At 35.9% G+C, this 19,032-nt stretch overlaps 1 protein-coding gene across 1 annotated transcript in view; it reads left to right on the plus strand.

The window, feature by feature from the left end:
• PIEZO2 (piezo type mechanosensitive ion channel component 2) overlaps positions 1–19,032 on the plus strand; it is a 503,470-nt gene that overhangs the window by 233,769 nt on the left and 250,669 nt on the right. Inside the window, exon 4 of the mRNA XM_045850410.1 lies at positions 8,454–8,496. Within this exon, the coding sequence (XP_045706366.1) occupies positions 8,454–8,496 (43 nt within the window). The remainder of the gene's footprint in view (positions 1–8,453; positions 8,497–19,032) is intronic.

Here is a 19,032-nt window from a genome sequence, read left to right on the forward strand (position 1 = left end):
AATCTTTTAAGATGGTGAACCATCCTTCATTCATAGATTTTTGCATATTTGTGAATAGACTTGTATAAGATTTGTTAATAGGCTTGTCCTAGTCACTAAAAAGAGTAAATTATGGTAATTGTTCTTTCAGACAGACCTTAGTCAACTGAGGTCATAGCATAAAACATGCAGTATTCTCATTCAAGACCTTCTGGAATTGAGATAATTGGGTATTAAAGAATTTATGAGGATTAAAGAAACAAGTGTAATATTTGTTCCCACCTATTAGGGCAACAAATATGTAACTCAAAATCTGAAAAAATAAAATGATAGAAATGTTCCACACATTGTATGTATAATAACAAAACTGTGGATATAATTTATATATTAATTAATGAAGACTTGTATTTTGTTAAATTATAAAATACTATATGAGCATTAAAATAATTACATGTGACTTCCGGTCAAGATGGAGGAGTAGGTAGACACACTTTGCCTCCTTACACAACCAAAAGCAGGACAACGAAAATTTAAAAACAAAAAATAACCAGAACTGACAGAAAATCGAACTGTATGAATATTCTACAACCAAAGAATTAAAGAAGAAACATTTATCCAGACTGGTAGATGGGGACAGAGATGAGCAGTTGGAGCACAGAGGACTCACCACAAGGTGGTGGCTGGAGGACTGGAGTGGGCAAGGTGATGGCTGGCAGAGTGAGCTGTCCCACAAATGCATGTGGATAAACCAGGAGGAACAACTAGGGAGCAAAACAGAACTGTGCAACCCAGGGTTCCAGTGCAGGGAAATAAAGCCTCAAAATCTCTGACTGAAAAAACCTGTGGGGGTTGAGGTGGTGGGATAAACTCCCAGCCTCACAGGGGAGTTCATTGGAGAGACCCATAGGGCCCTAGAACGTACACAAACTCACCTACCCTGGAATCAGCACCAGAAGGGCTCAATTTGCTTGTGGGTAGCAGAAGAAGTGACTGAAAGCTGTCTGAGAGCTGAGCAAGTAGCACTGTTCCCCGTCTGACTCCTTCCCCACATACTGTGCCACAATGCAGTGATGTGGGATGCCCCACCCTGGCAAATACCTAAGGCTCTGCCCCTTACTATGTAACAGGCAAGTTGAGACCAAATAAATAAATAAATAAGTAAGTAAGTAAATAAATAAATAAATAACATGGCCCAAATGAAAGAACAGATCAAAACTCCACAGAAATACAACTAAGTGATGGGATAGCCAACCTATCAGATGCAGAGTTTGAAACACTGGTAACCAGGATGCTCACAAAAATGGTTGAGAATGCTCACAAAATAGAGGAAAAAGTGAAGGCTATACTAAGTGAAATAAAGGAAAATGTACAGGGAAGCAACAGTGACAGGAAGGAAACCAGGTCTCAAAACAACAGTGTGGACCAGAAGGAAGAAATAAACATTCAACCAGAACAAAATAAAGAAACAAGAATTCAAAAACATGAGATGAGGCTTAGGAACCTCCAGAAAAACTTGAAATGTTCCGACATCTAAATCACAGGGGTGCTAGAAGGAGAAGAGGAAGAGCAAGAAAATAAAAACCTATTTGAAAAAATAAAGGAGAACTTCCCCAATCTGGCAAATGAAATAGATTTCCAGGAAGTCCAGGAAGCTCAGAGAGTCCCAAAGAAGTTGGACCCAAGGAGGAACACACCAAGGCACATCATAATTACATTACCCAAGATTAAAAATAAGGAGAGAATCTTAAAAGCAGCAAGAGAAAAGGAGACATTTACCTACAAAGGCATTCCCATAAGACTATCAGCTCATTTCTCAAAAGATCCTTCCAGGCAAGAAGGGGCTGGAAAGAAGTATTCAAAGTCATGAAAGGCAAGGACCTACATCCAAGATTACTCTATCCAGCAAAGCTATCATTTAGAATGGAAGGGCAGATAAAGTGCTTCCCAGATAAGATCAAGTTAAAGGAGTTCATCATCACCAAACTCTTGTTATATGAAATGTTAAAGGGACTTATCTACGAAAAAGAAGATCAAAACTATGAACAGTAAAATGACAACCAACACACAACTATCAACAACCAAACCTAAAAAGCACAAAAATGAATTAAGCAAACAACTAGAACAGCAACAGATTCATAGAAATAGAGATCATATGGAGGGTTATGAGCAGGGAGGTGGAGGGGAGAAGTCGGGGGAAAGGTACAGGGAATGAGAAACATAAATTGTAGGTACAAAATAGACAGAGGGAGGTTAAGAATAGTATGGGAAATGGAGAAGCCAAGGAGAACTTATATGCACAACCCATGGACATGAACTAAGGTAGGGGAATGATGGTGGGAGGGGCAGTTCAGGGCTGAGGGGAATAAAGAGGAGGAAAAAATGTTACAACTATAACAGCATAATAAATAAAATATATTTAAAAATAAAATAAAATAATTACATGTCTGTATTTATTGACATGGAAAGAGTTACATCATATATTATTAAGTGATTAATGTAGGTTTCGAAATAGGATGACCCTTATTTTATATGTGCAAGTATGAATGTGAGAATCTTACTGTGTTTGTGAGGGTGTTTATGCAAAAATTAAAAATGTAAGCATTTTATGTTATATAATTTATTATTTTACAAATTAGGAAAAATGAAGTCATCACTGTAGGTAATGGGAAATTAAGACATATTATGAGAACTGACAGAGTATAAGTAGGATGAAAACCAATGTATGCAACTTAATGACAGGTACCATACACAGAAAGGAATGTCATCTAGGTATTAATGATAAGAGGTGGAGATAATGGACATTACAAAACAAGGGTATTAAGTAGAGGTGAAAATGATATTTTAAAAGTATATAGGTAATATAACGTGAAAATTATTAATTAAGGGATGGTGAAGAATGATTATTTGTCCTTACCACTACCTTTTACAATTACTTTTAACCCATTAATGACAAATCTCATCTTGGAATTAAGTCTCAGAAAATTTTACATGTCTCATAATTTAACTGAAAATGCTGAAATTGCTTATTAGCTAGAAAAACTGCATTACTTGGGTACATATCATCCATTAGAGCAGCCATTTCTGCAGTTTAAAAGATTTTAGCTACAACTCAATACAAGTGCCTGTTAATATTTGCAAAGTTAAATGTCACTACTGGTCAATTTTTTTTCATAGAATTTCAATTATGTTCAACACTCAGTGCATGTTAAAATCTTGACTCTGATTTGACATGAAGATATTTTCCTTGCAAGAGTTAAAAATAATGTAAATGAAATTTCTACCAGAAAACTCATATGTGGTATAATTCCTTATATTTGAGTTTTTCATCACCAGTTTCTGTGCCAGGTTGCATGTTCAGCTGCTTGGCTGCCCCTACAATACATGAAAATGCTCATTTTTTTAATGGAATATCCTGGCAAAGACCTACTACTTCCATGAATTATTAGTGCTTTTCTTCTCATTATATTGAAGAAAAACAGAGAGGCAGATCCAAGTTCAAGTGGCTTTCAATGTCTGAGACATATTTGATGTAAAACTCTTCAATTAGAAGAAAGTCTATGCCTTGTTTTACCACCTGCAACCCTAAAGGAAAACTCAAGTTATCTTTTATTTCTGTATTAGAATTTTAACAAAAAGTTAATTAAGAGAATGATTGACCAAAGTAATAAGTGAGAAAATGTGATAATAAACTGAGTAACCAACTTACAACATACAGAAACTTTTGTGTTTTCAATAACATTTATGAAAAATAAAATTATAAGTGGAAAGTGACCTGTTGAAAGCTCCTTAACATTACATTAAAGAAAGAGAAAGACCCAAGACTGATTTGTCCATAGAAATACAGTTGACCAGAGGCAGAGTTGTTTCAAGTAACAGGCAAAGCCCTGTAATTTTAAACTACTACTTCAGAAAAACTAGAACAAAGAAAAAAATAGTCAGTCTTGTTCCATCATCAGCATGTTACATACTGGTGCATGGTCTTCTTCTGCCCATGTGTGTTTGTACAGATTGACCTCCTGCTGGGCGTACTGAGTGTTAAACAAAATTAACATAGGAAACTCATAGGTCCTAGATGAAAGAAAGGTGATAGAAGAAGGGATTTGGTAACAGGAAACTTCTATTACAGGCATTCCCATGCTTCTAAAATTTTTTTGAATTCCATATTGTAGTCAGGTTGGGGTGAAATGCAAATGTTAGGAAGGAGAATAAGAAAAAAATGAAGAAAGACAAAAGACAATAATACACTCCTAACATATGACAAAACAATGGATAAAGAAATTAGGAGCTTTAGTTCTAGAGTCTGACTCTCTCTAGCCTGAGTCTTCTCACCTAAAAAGGGGGATATGATAGTACTGGGGAGGATTAAATTAGCTAATAAATATGAAGTTAGCATGAAATGTAAGCTGTTATTATTGCTGTGTTAATTTCAGGGAGAATGTTCACTCTCTTGATTTAAAGCTAAAATGACTAGGATTCTTGTAAAATGCTTTTATCCCCACCTAAAATTGGAATGTATAAGGCATGTTACATTCTTATTTTTACTGTTCATATTTAGTGCTCTTTGAGATACATATGTCAGGCTTAACACTAGATGAAAGACTAGAGTGAACTCAGATTTAAAACTAAACACACAGGTTATTTTTCTTGTGTTATAACAGGAGTGGGAGGAAAGATGAAGGCATTAGCAGCAGCTGGGAACAGATGGGGATGTCATCAGGAGTCCCACTTCTCTTTCCCCAGGCGACCTCTGCTCATGGATCCCCACTCTCCTCTTACCTAGGCTTTCTCCATGTGGCAGGAACACGGCCACTGTGTGAACATACTTAGGGCTGGGCTTGTGTAATCCTGGTTCTCTGACAGGCTAGCAGAAAGAGCTCCATTTTGGGCTCTTAGTTGATCATATGTCCATCCTGATTGCCTGTGGCCTGGGAGATACAGCGCTGTGAGAGGTGGCCAGACCAACCTGACTCAGTGCCCAGGGAGTGAGGGGTGATATGACTAGGAGCCTCTGCAGAAGGTCATGGGCCTGAGGAAAGTAGTTTCCAAAGAAAGGAAGATTCCATAACTTCTTTGTGATGGAAAGAAAGGAACATGGAACTGACAGAAGCTAATAGGTAGGTCCGTGAGGAGGGAGGGAGAAGAGGACAGGGAGAATGAGAAAGGAGAGATGGAGCTTTGTTCATTTTGTAAAGGGGCAAATGTTGATGCCGCGAGGAAGGGGTGTTCTTTTACAATATATTGTAGTTCCCCTTGGGGTCAGCGCCAAAGGGGTAATTTGTCACCTTATACATATAGAACATTAGATACTGAAACTTGCTCTGCAGACTGAATAACATTTAGTCCAGAGCTTGTTTCCAGGCTCTGGTCTTTGTGATCCTCCACAAAGATTTCAATTCTGTTGTTGGGACATCTGGGCTCTAAAGGGAAATTTTTTTAAATTGTAGTCGTTTCTAACTACATCTAAGAATGCAAAGGAAAAATCCCTCTTATGGATTATGTCCATCCCTCTATGGTATATATATTCTTTTTTTGTCATTATTGCTATTATTTGCTTTTTCCTGAAAAATATAACATGCTTTAGAGTTCTCCATATTCTAAATCTCATTTAAAAAGTGTTGAATCAAAGAAGTCTGCCAACTCTTTTTGTTTTCTCTACTTTTCTCTCCATGTCGGACTGCTCTGGCAAAGGAGAATAATATTACCTTACCATGTAAAACATGGTTAATGGTTTTAAAAGAATTCCCCAGCAACTGAATAATGGGCTGCCAAAAATATTCTTGGTGCCAAAGGATCTGAATATGTCTGTTCCATTTACTGTGTGTTTCTCCTTTCATCATGACTAAGTGCTCACAAAAGACAATAAAAACCTAACCCTCTAGGGATGCAGTGTTTGAGGACAGAAACCATATTTTAATATATTCAGTACTATAACCTAACATATATTGATGCTTAACAAAGTATCAACAGCTAACAATGATGGATACCTATGGAGTGTAAGAGGCTCAAATTATTAATTAGATTGATTTCCAGTGTCTAGAAGGAAGCCATTTCATTGTCTGTATTGTGCTTGGTTGCGTGGCTTAATAATACTTATTCTAAGGATTTCTGGAAATCTTGCACCAGATACTTTTAACCTGTTCTGCCTGTTTGATTAAGTTTACTTTTCTCAGAAATAAGAAGATGGAACCTATTTCTTAATTAAACCTCCGTGTTCTAAAAGCTTGATAGTGCAGTATAGCAAAGTCATTTATTTTTATTTTACTTTGATAGGAAATTGAGTCTATTAAAGATAGTTTTTTAAATTTGTTTAAAATCAATTTTGGAATATATTAAAAAAATCTGAGAAAATGCAAATGTAGAAAACTTTAAAAGGTGCTTCATTTCTCCCTGGAAGCAAGAAAAGTCAAGAAAAGGAGCATCTAAACCTATTCCCCTCCTGCCTCACCACCCTCCACCTTCCCCTGGACCCTTCCTACTTGGTCTGTGCTCAGACTGTCTGGTTCCTACCTGGCGGGAGACTCTCAATCTCTCCTGCTTAGTTTGGGCCAGGCCATCGCCATCTGTCCTGGAATACCATGTGGTTTCTGACTCAGGCTATTCCTCCCCAGTGTCTTAATTGTTAGGCTCATAGAGGCTGGATAATTGTCTTCAAAAAATTCCTGAGATAGAGACTCTTAATTGTTTTGCATGTTACTCACAGGACAGATTATATACATATGGGACTCATTCCTCTGGGCCTTGGGCCATGAGAAATTCTTGGGCTGATTAACTAAAATTATATATCATTTACTCCAATATGCTTTAGCAAAGCATATTGGAATTCAGTTGGTAAGAGTAACTTTATCCAAGGAGATAAGCCTGAATCTGCTTTAAATTTGGATGTGTGTGGGTATAAAATTCATATCTGAAACTTAGTCCATTATTTAAAAAAATTTTAATTCTCTATTATAATCACAGAGTATGAAGCCAAACCCCATGGTGAAAAACCATGTTTGTGCTGTCTTGGGACTGGTTTGATCCTCAGAAAATACACTGCTCCTACATAATCTCTCATGTTTCCAGACAATCTGTCTAATATGGAGACACTAAGTGGCCACCTGAAGATAAAACATATGAGGCAGAGTTCTCAAGAAAGAAACATAAATACGATCTTAATTTATTTTGACTTTAGGAAAAGAAACAGGGTAGCTTTTTAGGTGCTCCTGGAGACCAATGCTGAATCCACCACTTCCTGTTTGCAGACCTAAATTGTGCAGAAAGGCAATATTTATCCACTGTGATTATCAAGTACCTAGTACAAAGCACAATATATAAATTTAGGGATACATGGATGTTTACTTAAAATAGTTACTGAAATCAAAATATTTTTGCAACTAACTGAATGTCATGAAAATATAAAAGTATGGGTTAAGCACAAACCCTTAACTTTTGTATAAAAATATTTTTTATACTTAGCTGCATTTTGCTGCGTTGGATATACTATTCTTCAAATCATGTCACTTGAAAAATCATTTTTGCATTCAGAAGACTTCTGATTAAAATATTTAGTTTAACACGTAAAATGTTAATCTTGTGCTTCAACATTAGTAAGATAAAGGCATGGTATATAATGATTTGGAAATTAAGAGTGTTGTTTGGGGGAAAAAAGTTTTACCTATAGGTTCCTTTGACTGGTCTAATTAAATTAACATAATTCACATAACAGGATAAAAACCAATTTAATTTTATAAATATGGGAACCCCAAAGATAAAGATGCTCCCAGATAGGCGATTGAGGTTTATATATTACCTACTATTGTCTAAGGAGAAGGAGGTATGGGTCTGGGACTTCACAGGGGAGGAAGATAATTTATGGGAAGATTGGAAGAGCAAATGCCTGGTACACAAATGCAGAGGAGTCTTTCTGCTGTAAAAAGAAGTTATCTTTGGCAATGCTGTTTTCCTTGTACAGGCACTGGTATCTCAAGTCTTTTAGGTGGTTAAGGGGGAGGTAGAAAGAAAAACTTCCTGTTTTCTGCTTCTTACAAATAATCAGTCTAAAATAATCTTCATGAGAAAGAGACAAATCTTCCTCCCCGACAGTGTCTAGTGTTCCATATGATACACAAAAATAAAAGTTGAATTTTAAAGAGTACAACTTACGGTATTTAGAGAGTACATTATGCTATTTAATTATTTTTGACAGGAGAGTTTTGCTCATATTATTCTGAACCAAACACAGACATTTAGAGAATGATTTAGTGAACTACTGCCTCACCACAGGAAAGTGGGGTAGAGATTTGTCTCATTAACTCCCAATGTGGAATTCTCTCTAAAAAGCTATTTGGGCACTGGAGGAAAGTGGAGGTGCATCCTAGAGAAAACAAAGTCTTCCACTTAAGTTAAAACCATATACCTAGCAGGGTGTACAGAAACAGAGCAAAACTGTCTGGATACTTGATGGGCACTGATTATACTCCTTTCTTTTGTTACAGGCTCAACGTGGGAAAAGACATTTAGGCAGATTGGCTTTGAAAGGTAAGTGGGGTTTAGCATGTTTCCACTTTTAACTTAGTAATGTCCTATTTTATTCTAAGTAATTTATTGATTATAAATCAGTGGTATCGCTACCACTATTTTAGTAGGTGAGTGCCCTTGGGTAAGTCATCATTTTGCCCCGTGAGACTCAGTTTCTTGGTAAAGCAGAGTTTTGCATTATAAAATCCTTGCCTGCAGTCTGACAGGAAATAAAGATTAAATGGAGCAACTTATTTGAAAACACTTCTTAGAGAATTATAAGAATTAGAATTTACTTTCTTCTAGCTTATTACTTCATGTGTCATATTCAGTTCTATAGTTTTAGTGAGGAGAAATTTTTATTTATACTGATATCTTTCCAATTATTAAAATTATTAGACATTAGATCTAAGTGAAAGGTTGAGATCACATCACTCTTTTTTTAACCCTCACCCAAGGATACATTTTATTGATTTTTATAAAGAGAGGAAGGGAGATAGAGAAAAACATTGATGTCAGAGAAAAACACTGAAAGGTTGCCTCAACACACTCCAATCATGCATCAAACCTGCAACCTAATTATGTGCCCAGACCAGGATCGAACCTGAAATCTTTTGGTGTATGGATGACACTTCAACCAACTGAGCAACTTGGCCAGGGCGAGATCATATTACTCTTAAACATTTCCACACCTGCACCTCCCCAAAAGAAAAAAAATGTTCCTCATGATAACACAGAAAATGTAGAAGTAGGGTTGATAAATGCACTAAACCACCTTGGAATTCAATGGCAGCATATCAGACAGATCTCTCCCAGTAGCATTTATTGTCCTATATTCAATTTGGGATGTCAATATGGCCATTGGAAGAACAAAAAGTAATTTCAATTTTTTCTATAATCTCAATAATTTCAATTTACTCTAAAAGTAAATTTTGACTAGTTCTTTTCATCATATTGAAAGTGTGTTTTTATGTGTATTGATCAAGCTGACAGAGTGCTTACAACATATAAAAGAATAATATACTTTAAAATGAGTTATTTCTCCAATAGTGAGAGGGAATAGCTCATCACTAGTTCAACTGTGATAGCATTTTTGTACCATTTAACAATAATTTCAAAGATTTATTTATTTTTCTACATACAATTCTACTCAATCAGTACCATCACTTTTGGTTCTCACGGTATCTTCTCATAGTTCTTGAGGCTATTGTGGGAGACTGGCCTGGATGAGCAGATCCTATGGGCCAACTTAAAATAAAGAATGGAAAACCAGGTGCAGCTTCATTTCATGGGAAATCTTTTCCCAAAGCATCTTTCTTTCCATTCTCCTTTCACATTCTGAAAAGGTGTAACACATACACAAAGGAGAGAGAAAAGCAAATTGAATGTCACTTATCCATTGTCCTGGTTCAGTAAGATTTTGTCATACTTGCTTTACCTAGTTTTTTGCCTGACATATGTTTTTAAATGTCAGACATTATGTCATTTTGGCCCTATGTAGGTCAGTACACATCTCTGAAAACATGGGTGTTTTTGTTCTAGAATTGTAATGCTCCTATCATACCAAAGGCAAATAACAACAAATCCTTAGCATCTTTTATCACTCAGTCAATGTTTAAATTTCCTGACCATCTCATAAATGTCATTTTACAGATATTAGTTTGAATCAGCATACTACTAAATTCCATAAATTCCATTTTGATCTCTCAAGCCTCTTTATTCAAATGGTTTTCCCCAATTCATTTTGGGTTTCTTCACATCGTTGACTTCTGAAGAAACTAGCTCCATTGTCCTGTAGAATGTCTCACACTCTGTATTTGTCTGTTTGTGGTATTGATTTTGCTTTTTATTCTATTCCCCTATTTGTGTAAACTCAAATTGTCCTCTTTCAGTCATTGGGAACAACTTCGTATTGACTTTTTGTCCTTTTGACACAGGAGTACTAGTTTTTTATAGTCTCCATGTTTCTAGCATAAGTAGATAGATGTACTGAGTCAGGCATCCACCAAGGAGCCTTTCCTTCTCTATGGAAAATAGTATTTAGAAACAGTAGTCTAAATACTAGAGGTGCTCATCAATTCTGGCATGACACTGTTTCTGGGCCTTTCCAATAGATGGAGCTAGGAAATACCTTTTTTTAAGAGAAATAAATCCTGAAGTCATACAGTATTTTCCATTCAAGTATAATCTTTCAGAAATTTTAATTTCTTTGATATCACCTGTTTCATTTTAATGGAAATATAGTATTTTCAAAATAATACTAACACTAAAATTACAACAGGATCACTGAGTGAAGTTTAAAATTTTTTCACTTTGTATTAATTTTATATTTTATTAAAAATGTAAGATCAAAAAATGAAAACTAAAGTTGACTAAATTTCTTTATGTTTCTATGTGGCAATGCCACAAATTTTGTATATTTTTAAAAAATTATATATACAATTTATATTTTTAAAAAGTATATATATATAAAATTTGGTTCATTTATTTTAGAATCTTTTTGATTCAACAGATTTTTTCTTTAATTTAATTTAATTTTTGAATATATAACTTATGTCTCCAAGTACAAATTATATGACAGAGTTTTTTTTTCAGAAAAATGTCACATTCATTCCTTTCCCTTGTGTCCTGTTCATTCTTTCTTCTACAGTTACCATGTGTATTAGCTTTTGATTTAACCTTCTGATATTTACATTTGCATATGAAAACTAATACTTATTATACCTGTATTCTTCCACTGCCTCGCATAAAGAATGTCATATTAAATACATTCTTCTGCACTTTGATTTTTCTTTTACCAAGAGTATATCCTAGAGATCATTCCACATTGATGTATGTAAATGTTCTTCACTGCACTAACCTGCAAATGGCATCATTTTGTGTGGATGAGCTAACACAAGGAGTGGAATTGGTCAAATAAGGGATCTTATCAGTATCAAGCTTTACTAATAATTTCAAGTGTACATACAAGTAATCAAGGGACACTGATACTGTAGGGGGAAATCTGGGATTTCCCATGTGGCTGCCTAAGTCCATGCTCTCTGGCTCAGAGTGATAGATGAGGTTTCTAATGAGGCTTGCAGGTCCCTAACATTGCAGGAATATTTAATTTTGCATCATCCCCAGTTTTATACCTAAGAAATTTGAATAGCTCAAATGATATTCTCCAGAGAGTCAAGCTTCAAAACTCTGTGGATTGAAGATTTGTTTACCATAACATACTGAAACAGGGATTTCCTGCTTGAAGCATTCCATTGATGAGGACTGGCTTGTGAGCAAAAAAATTATTAATCTATTTGTCCAGTGATCTAGTTAATATTTACAAAGAGCTTAAACCAGGTCAATTACCTTTTTTCCCCATCCACAGTATATTCCTGGTAATCAAGAGGGAAATGGATCACAGACCATTTGCTTTAACTCCTTCTTCAGTACCTTATGGGTGGACATTTAGACTGTTTCCGGTCTTCTGCTCTTAAAAAAAATAAAGTTTTGTTAAATATTGCCAAGTTTTAATCCCTAGAGTTTCAATAATTTTCACTCCCATCAGCAAGGCATGAATAGAACTATTTTGCCAGAGCCTTTCCAATGGAGTATGCTGTCAAACTTGAGATTTTTGCCAATTTGACAGGTGAGAAACGTATTTCAGTGTTCTTTTAATTTGTATTTATCCTGGGTCATTTTTTCATTGAATAAAAACAGGTTGAGATTTTTTGCTGTCCCTTAAGTGAAACACTTTGGGCAAGAGCTTCTAAAATGGTTAAGGATTAATTGATCAACAGGATGTGGCAATTGAAACATTTTCTTCCTGGCTTACATGACCTTGACCTTTCATTTACTTAAATAATGACTTAATGCAAACAGTGACCATGTCCCACACTATGTTAAATCATTTCTAGTCTATACAACAACCTCATAGGCCAGGGATTGGCAGACCTGCTGTAAAGAATGGATCGTAAACATTTCAGGCTTTATAGACCATACAATTTCTGCTCTATTTTCGCTTTTGCCACTGTAACCACAAGCAGCCATAGGTAACAGGTATGGCTATATTCCAAAACAACTTTATTAACAAAAACAAAAACAAGTAGGTGGCAGAAGTTGCCTGTTGGCCATTGGTGACCACCACAATAGACTATGGTCACCATCTCTCAGGTAAAGAAACTCAAAGAAAAGCAAATAGTCTACTCATATAGAACCATCCATCTTGACCTGCATTCAAGTAAATGTTTGCCTGGTTTCAAAGACTAAGATTTTTTACAATAAACCATACCAAATTATGGAATTATAGGTCTTTTCCATTTTGTGTTGTTTTATCTTTTTCTAGTCATATATCTCTGAGGACATAGTCCCAAATCACAAGTTTCATTGGCAGTTCTCATCTTATGAATATTTAAAATAAATCCAGATAGTATAAATTCCATATTATTGTACCTTCCTAAAATGTTTATGTTTTCAAATAGATGTACAAATAAAAATATTATTAAGGAATCTATTCAGTGATAGGCTTTGTTTTTAAATTGTCATCTCAGTTTGCTGATCATCTTGATTATTAGATTTTATGTTAAAATGTCATCCTGTGTTTTTCCATGTCATCCCAGAGTATTCTCTGCATTGCATCAACTATCTTAAAATATAGAACAGATATTAATCTTTGGGATTATTGTGCATTTATAGTTGCAAAAGCTGTATAAGCAGTGCTGTCAAATATGGCTTTTTTTTTCTTCTCAAGTTTAACCTCTTCTTTCTCTTAAAGGGAATTTTAATTATATCTTAAATGAAGCTTTTTGATTCTTTAGAGCAATTGTGAGACATACTGATCCTTTCATTGCTATGTCCTTTGAAGTTTGCCCACCAATCTATTTGCTGGCTGATTTTTTAAGGGGATCACATCTAAAGAAAAGAAGTGACTGTGTTACCTAAAGCTTCAAAGCTTTCTCCGTGGATAAGAAAACAAAGATATCCTCTGTTGTACATTTTGTAATTGAAAGAAAGACCTAGGGATTCATGCTCCCATCACTTTTTGCAGTAACATTTGCCATGAGATGGTGTTCAGCTATTCACTTTCTGAAAACTTTGTGATCACATGCCTTATTTAAGAATAAATACACATTGTCACAGTTTATATGGCTGGATTCATGATAATATGTTATGTTCACCTCCAGAACAACCACTCTAGCTCCTCTGTGGAGTACAACCAGTTTATTTTAGGACTTACATCACTGTGCTGTAACAGAGAAAGGATATGGGTTCCTATATCTTTGTTGCCATTTCTAACACCACCACCATCCACTCTTAGTGCTACAATATTGATAACTGCATAACAAAAGATGACTCAGTTGTGTTATGTTATTGTGTTTTTGTTATAGAGAAAAGTATGTGTAACATATTTTAATTTCAGTTAGAAAGCTTAACTTCTGTGCAGATTTTCTAAGCTTATGAATATAAATATTTCCAAGTCATATTCATTAATTTTGGTTAAGGCAATGCAGGTGGGTATTTTTTTATTTTTAAATTTTTTTCAAATAATAATCTTTCTTCTTTTTTATGTATTTTTAATGTTGTTCAATTACAGTTGTCCCCATTTTTCACCCATTACTCTCCACTGCCCTACCCCCTACCTCACGCATTCAATCCTCCCCTGTGCCCCATTGTCTTTGCCTATGGGTCCTTTATACATGTCCCTTGACTTGACCATCCCCCTTCTTTACCCTGTTATTCCCCTCCTCTCACTCCTCTGGTCCCTGTCAGTTTATTCTTTATTTCCATATCTTGGGTTCTATTTTGCTCACTTGTTTGTTTCGTTGATTAGGTTCCACTTATAGGTGAGATCATATGGTATTTGTCTTTTACCTCCTGGCTTATTTCATTAGCATAACGCTCTCCAGTTCCATCCATGCTGTCACAAAGGGTAGGAGCTCCTTCTTTCTTTCTGCTGTGCAGTATTCCATTGTGTAAATGTACCACAGTTTTTTTTTATCCACTCATTTCCTGATGGGCACTTAGGTTACTTCCAACACTTGGCTATTGTAAATTGTGCTGCTATGAACATTGAGGTGCATAGTTCTTTTGAACTTGTGTTTCAGGATTCTCAGGGTATAATCCCAGCAGTGGAATTTGCAGGTCAAAAAGCAGTCACATTTTTAGTTTTCTGAGGAAATGAGTTTCCATACTGCTTTCTACGGTGACTGTACCAGTCTGCATTCCCACCAACAGTGTACTAGGGTTCCCTTTTCTCCACATCCTTGCCAGCATTTCTTTCTAAATACATTGATACTTTGGATATTTTAAATAAATGTATCATCTAGGGAATGACCCTATTGTTCAGTGCTTCTCCCTCACTTGTGCAAAATCTGATGAGGAGGTCAGACAACTCTTACAGAGCAGCTTCCCCTTGCTATGTCACTGTTTGGCTTCAGTCTGTAACATTTCTTTCTCAACATGGTGTTCCTGAGTTTGCTTAAGTGTGGAAGGAGAGGTTGAAAAATTGCATGCTAGATCTTGAATGTTTTCACCTCAAAGTGGTATTTTTCACTGCAGATCACAGTTTATGGCCCAAAGCAAGTCGCCTTGCTAATTTAAAAGGGAAGGAGAGCTGTCACTCTGCCATGTATGAAGAAAAGAGACAAGAAGTAGAAATATCAGAAAGCTGTAGTAGTATCTATTTAGTATCTATCACAATAAGCTTTAAGTAAGGTCTGAACATGGTTTTCTCTGTCCAAAGCTACACTTTTCATCTGAGACAAATATTTCAGCAAGTAAATAGACTCAGGCATAGTAACCTGCCAACAGAAATAAAAGTTCTTGCTTTCTGGGAAATCTTATTGCTGCCTATTTAAAACTAACAATCTTTTACTGATCTCTCACCCATTTTTAGTTAAAAAGTAATGAAATTATTCTTAATAAAGCTATATAATCAGCACAATACCTCAGATTACATCATTATTAACAGTATTGTGCATGATTCTATTTGATGCTCTACTTGGATTGTGGAATAAAATATCTCCAAAGAATAGGTTAAAATATAAATCACCCTGAAAAAAAGCCTGCTATGATAAAACACAAATACTCCCAGGATTTCCCTCCTCTGTGTACACATAATTCTAAAGACATGACTTTGGCTTCTGGGGACTGAAAAGCCTTCCATTGCCTGTCGGTTGTCAGACTTGTCTCACTGCATCTATTTTGTGGGGAGCTCCCACCCGCTCTTCAAGTTTTAGACATTATTGCTTTTGAGAAAACATTCATGATGACTTACTTTCAGAATCCCACCTCTTTCTGTAACTTTTTATGTTTTTCTGTTATGGCGCTGGACATACTGTATTGCTGCTTTTCTCCTGTGTTTCCCTTTCTTTGGGCCATAAAGGATTGGACTGTGTTGATACCCTAGTGCCCTGGGCACTGCTTGGTGTGTGTTGGCTAATCAGGCCTATGGTGGGAACTTAACAGAGGCCTTGATAGGGAAGCATACACAGATTTGGTTGGAGAGTGCTCATGAAAAAGTGTGTTTCTGGGACAGGCAAAAGAGCAGTACCTCAACATCTTATCACCACACTGCAGCAGCTGGTAGGAGGATAGGGCAGCCTGCAGCTGGAGCTGACTCATCCCTGACAATACAGGGAGGAAGAAGTGGCTTTATTCTGTGTGCCAGTGGGAAGAGTTGCTTACTGTAATGACTTTTACATCAACAACAGAATATTTCTGAGTCTGTCCTCTCAAATTACTGAGTCTAATGTTCTGAGTTTGACACCAGCTACTCCCCATGTAACAGGATAAAGAGCCAGATGAGGATAGGGGCCATGTCTGTGTTGTTAATGGAGGCACCTTGCCCCTAACTCACATAGGTGACCAAAGTGAAATGATTGGACAAAGAAAAACATGAGTGAGAATCTGATCCTGTGGCAACATTCTTAGCAAATGTTTCTGAACTGTGTTTCCCCCATTCCTGCTCACATTTCCCTTCAGGACACTGCAGTTGTTCATGCCAAAACTCCACCTCCACCCAGAACCTTTCCCAAACCTCACCAACTACCACCCCTCAAGGACTCTATTCTGTCTTCCCACCACCTGTTTTCTTTTAGAATAAAGCCATCAGATGTGTTCATAATCTTGAATGTACTTTTTCATGTCTTACAGGATAGGGTAAAAGTAGATTTACAGTTGTAAGCACACAAAACACAGAGTTTATTCTTGTATTATCATTGATTAATTATTGTATTATTTCCCATGTGAATAACTGAACACCTACTTTTAATACACCCCTCCCCAAATATATTAGACTTATGCTTCTGAGGGTTGGACATGTGTCTTCCCATCTTAAAACCTGTAGTGCTAACCCAGGGATTGGCAGATAATAGGCATTTAAAACATTTTTGATAAATAAATGACCTTATAAATAAATAATAATGTATCATTTCTCTGTTTGCCTAGCCCCTGCTTTCATGAAATATGCTTTTCTGGATAAATTGTAGTTTCTGTTGGCCTTTTTCTTTGGAGAATGACTAGATTCCTTGGGAAATTAAAGACCAATTGTGAAATTATTTTATATCCTCCAGCTTTATGTGTAACTCTCTAGCTATGTAATGAAAATACATGCTTTTCCTTTGGGTAATGTTACATGAAATGTTGGAAAATAATGAAAAACTAGACTCCAAGGATAGTTTCATGATAACCTTTTCTATATGAAAACTTATATCTAAGAAATGAGATGTGAGAAATCAAGTGTGATAGAAACAAAAATATTAATTTCTGTATTACTGCTATGATTTTCTGAAGTTTTAAGTTAAGGCTATAAGTATATAACATAAAATGGATAATTTTGAATACCAATTCATTTAGATCAAATATGTCACCTCTCTGAGAAGCATACACAGGGAAAAAACATTATATTCAAATCATACATTACTATGATCTTTATGGAGTTCATGGAGTTAAATAAAGGAAATCTTAGTTTGGATTCAGTAATGTGTTGTTAAACTTGTAGCTTATAAGTCCACAGTATTTTTGCATGTAAAAGTGCACAATACAGGTTTTTTGTTTAGTGATTTCCCTCATTGTTGTGTTGAGTTCTTGAAAGCTGAGCTTCTAAATGCTTTCTTTCAGACTGCATATGAATATTCCTAGAAAAATTAGAAAGATATTTTGAAATTATGATAGAAAATTTTTGTCACAGTTATTTATATTCAGAAAATGACTAGATGAAAAAGGATGTTCTGTATTTTGGTGTTTAAAATTAAGCCCAATTTGTTTGTGTATTCATTCATTTAAACATTTTCAAACCTCTACCCTGTGCCCACTCCTGGGCTAGATTTTGATTTTCTAATGAACATGACAGGGAAAAGAAATTTAGATTTTTGCAAAATCTGGCATATGCTGGCCTCACTGCTAAATGCTTTGCTTATTAGACTAATTTAATTCTGACAACATTATAGAATCTGGATCTGCTGACTTATGGTGAGTTAACTAACAATCTCACACCTCAATGACTTACAACAGCAATTCCCAACCTTTTTGGCACCAGGGACTGGTTTCATGGAAGACAATTTTTCCAGAGACCAGGGTCGGGGGATGGTTCCAGGATGATTCAAGTGCATTATATTTAAGCTCACCTCCTGCTATGTGGCCCAGTTCCTAACAGGCTCAGATCAATACTGGTGTATGGCCTAAGGTTGAAAATCCATGACTTATAAGACCAATGGTTTATTCCTTGCTCATGTTAAGTGACAGTTACAAAGGCTGTAGATAGACTGAGGCTCTTCTCTAAGTGCTTCATTCTGGGGTCCAGGCTGAAATAGAGCCTTTACTTGGCATCAACCTTTCTTGTGGCTGGGAAAAATTGCTATGGTCAAGGCAAGCAATTACTCAGATGGGACATATTCCACTTCTGCTGACTTTCAGTTGCTTAAGCAGGTTACATGGCCAACTCCAAGGACAATGGGCAGAAAAGCATGCTCCTCTCATGGTGTGCACTGTAAGTCACATGGGAATGGCCAGAGATGTATACTATTTTTATAGGATAAGAGAGTGTGTAGTTGGAAAAAGTGACTTAACCCACCACAGTATACCATCCCCATTTTACAAATGACCAAAGCAAAATCAGAGTGATTAAGTACTTTACTCAATATCATGTAACTAGTGAATGTCAAAGGCAAGATGTAAACTTAGTTTTATGCGACTATACCTTCCATTTACTCACAATCCACCACACCAGCATTTATTTATGATGCTTTACATCAATAAGCATTTGTTGAACACACATTATTATAAATATATTGGATGCTGGGGTAAGGGGACATGGTCTTATCTTTTAGAAGATACTAATATCTAAACATAAATATAACAGTGAGTCACATGCTACCATTTTGTGCAATTATTTGAAATACTTTTTTGCAGCTACTATGTACAAGGTACCATTATAATGATATATGTAGTACAGAGCTGGAGGAGAAAAAGGATGAGTTTATGTGCACGAGTAGTGGTAGTGGGGGTGGGGGGTGGGGGGTGTTGAGATGAGGCTTCACTATCCAGTTGTGGGGAAAAGAGGTATTATCTACAAAAGGT

Source organism: Phyllostomus hastatus, unplaced genomic scaffold (assembly GCF_019186645.2).
Source record: "Phyllostomus hastatus isolate PE091 unplaced genomic scaffold, TTU_PhHast_1.1 phas_contig_80, whole genome shotgun sequence".
Taxonomy (NCBI): domain Eukaryota; kingdom Metazoa; phylum Chordata; class Mammalia; order Chiroptera; family Phyllostomidae; genus Phyllostomus; species Phyllostomus hastatus.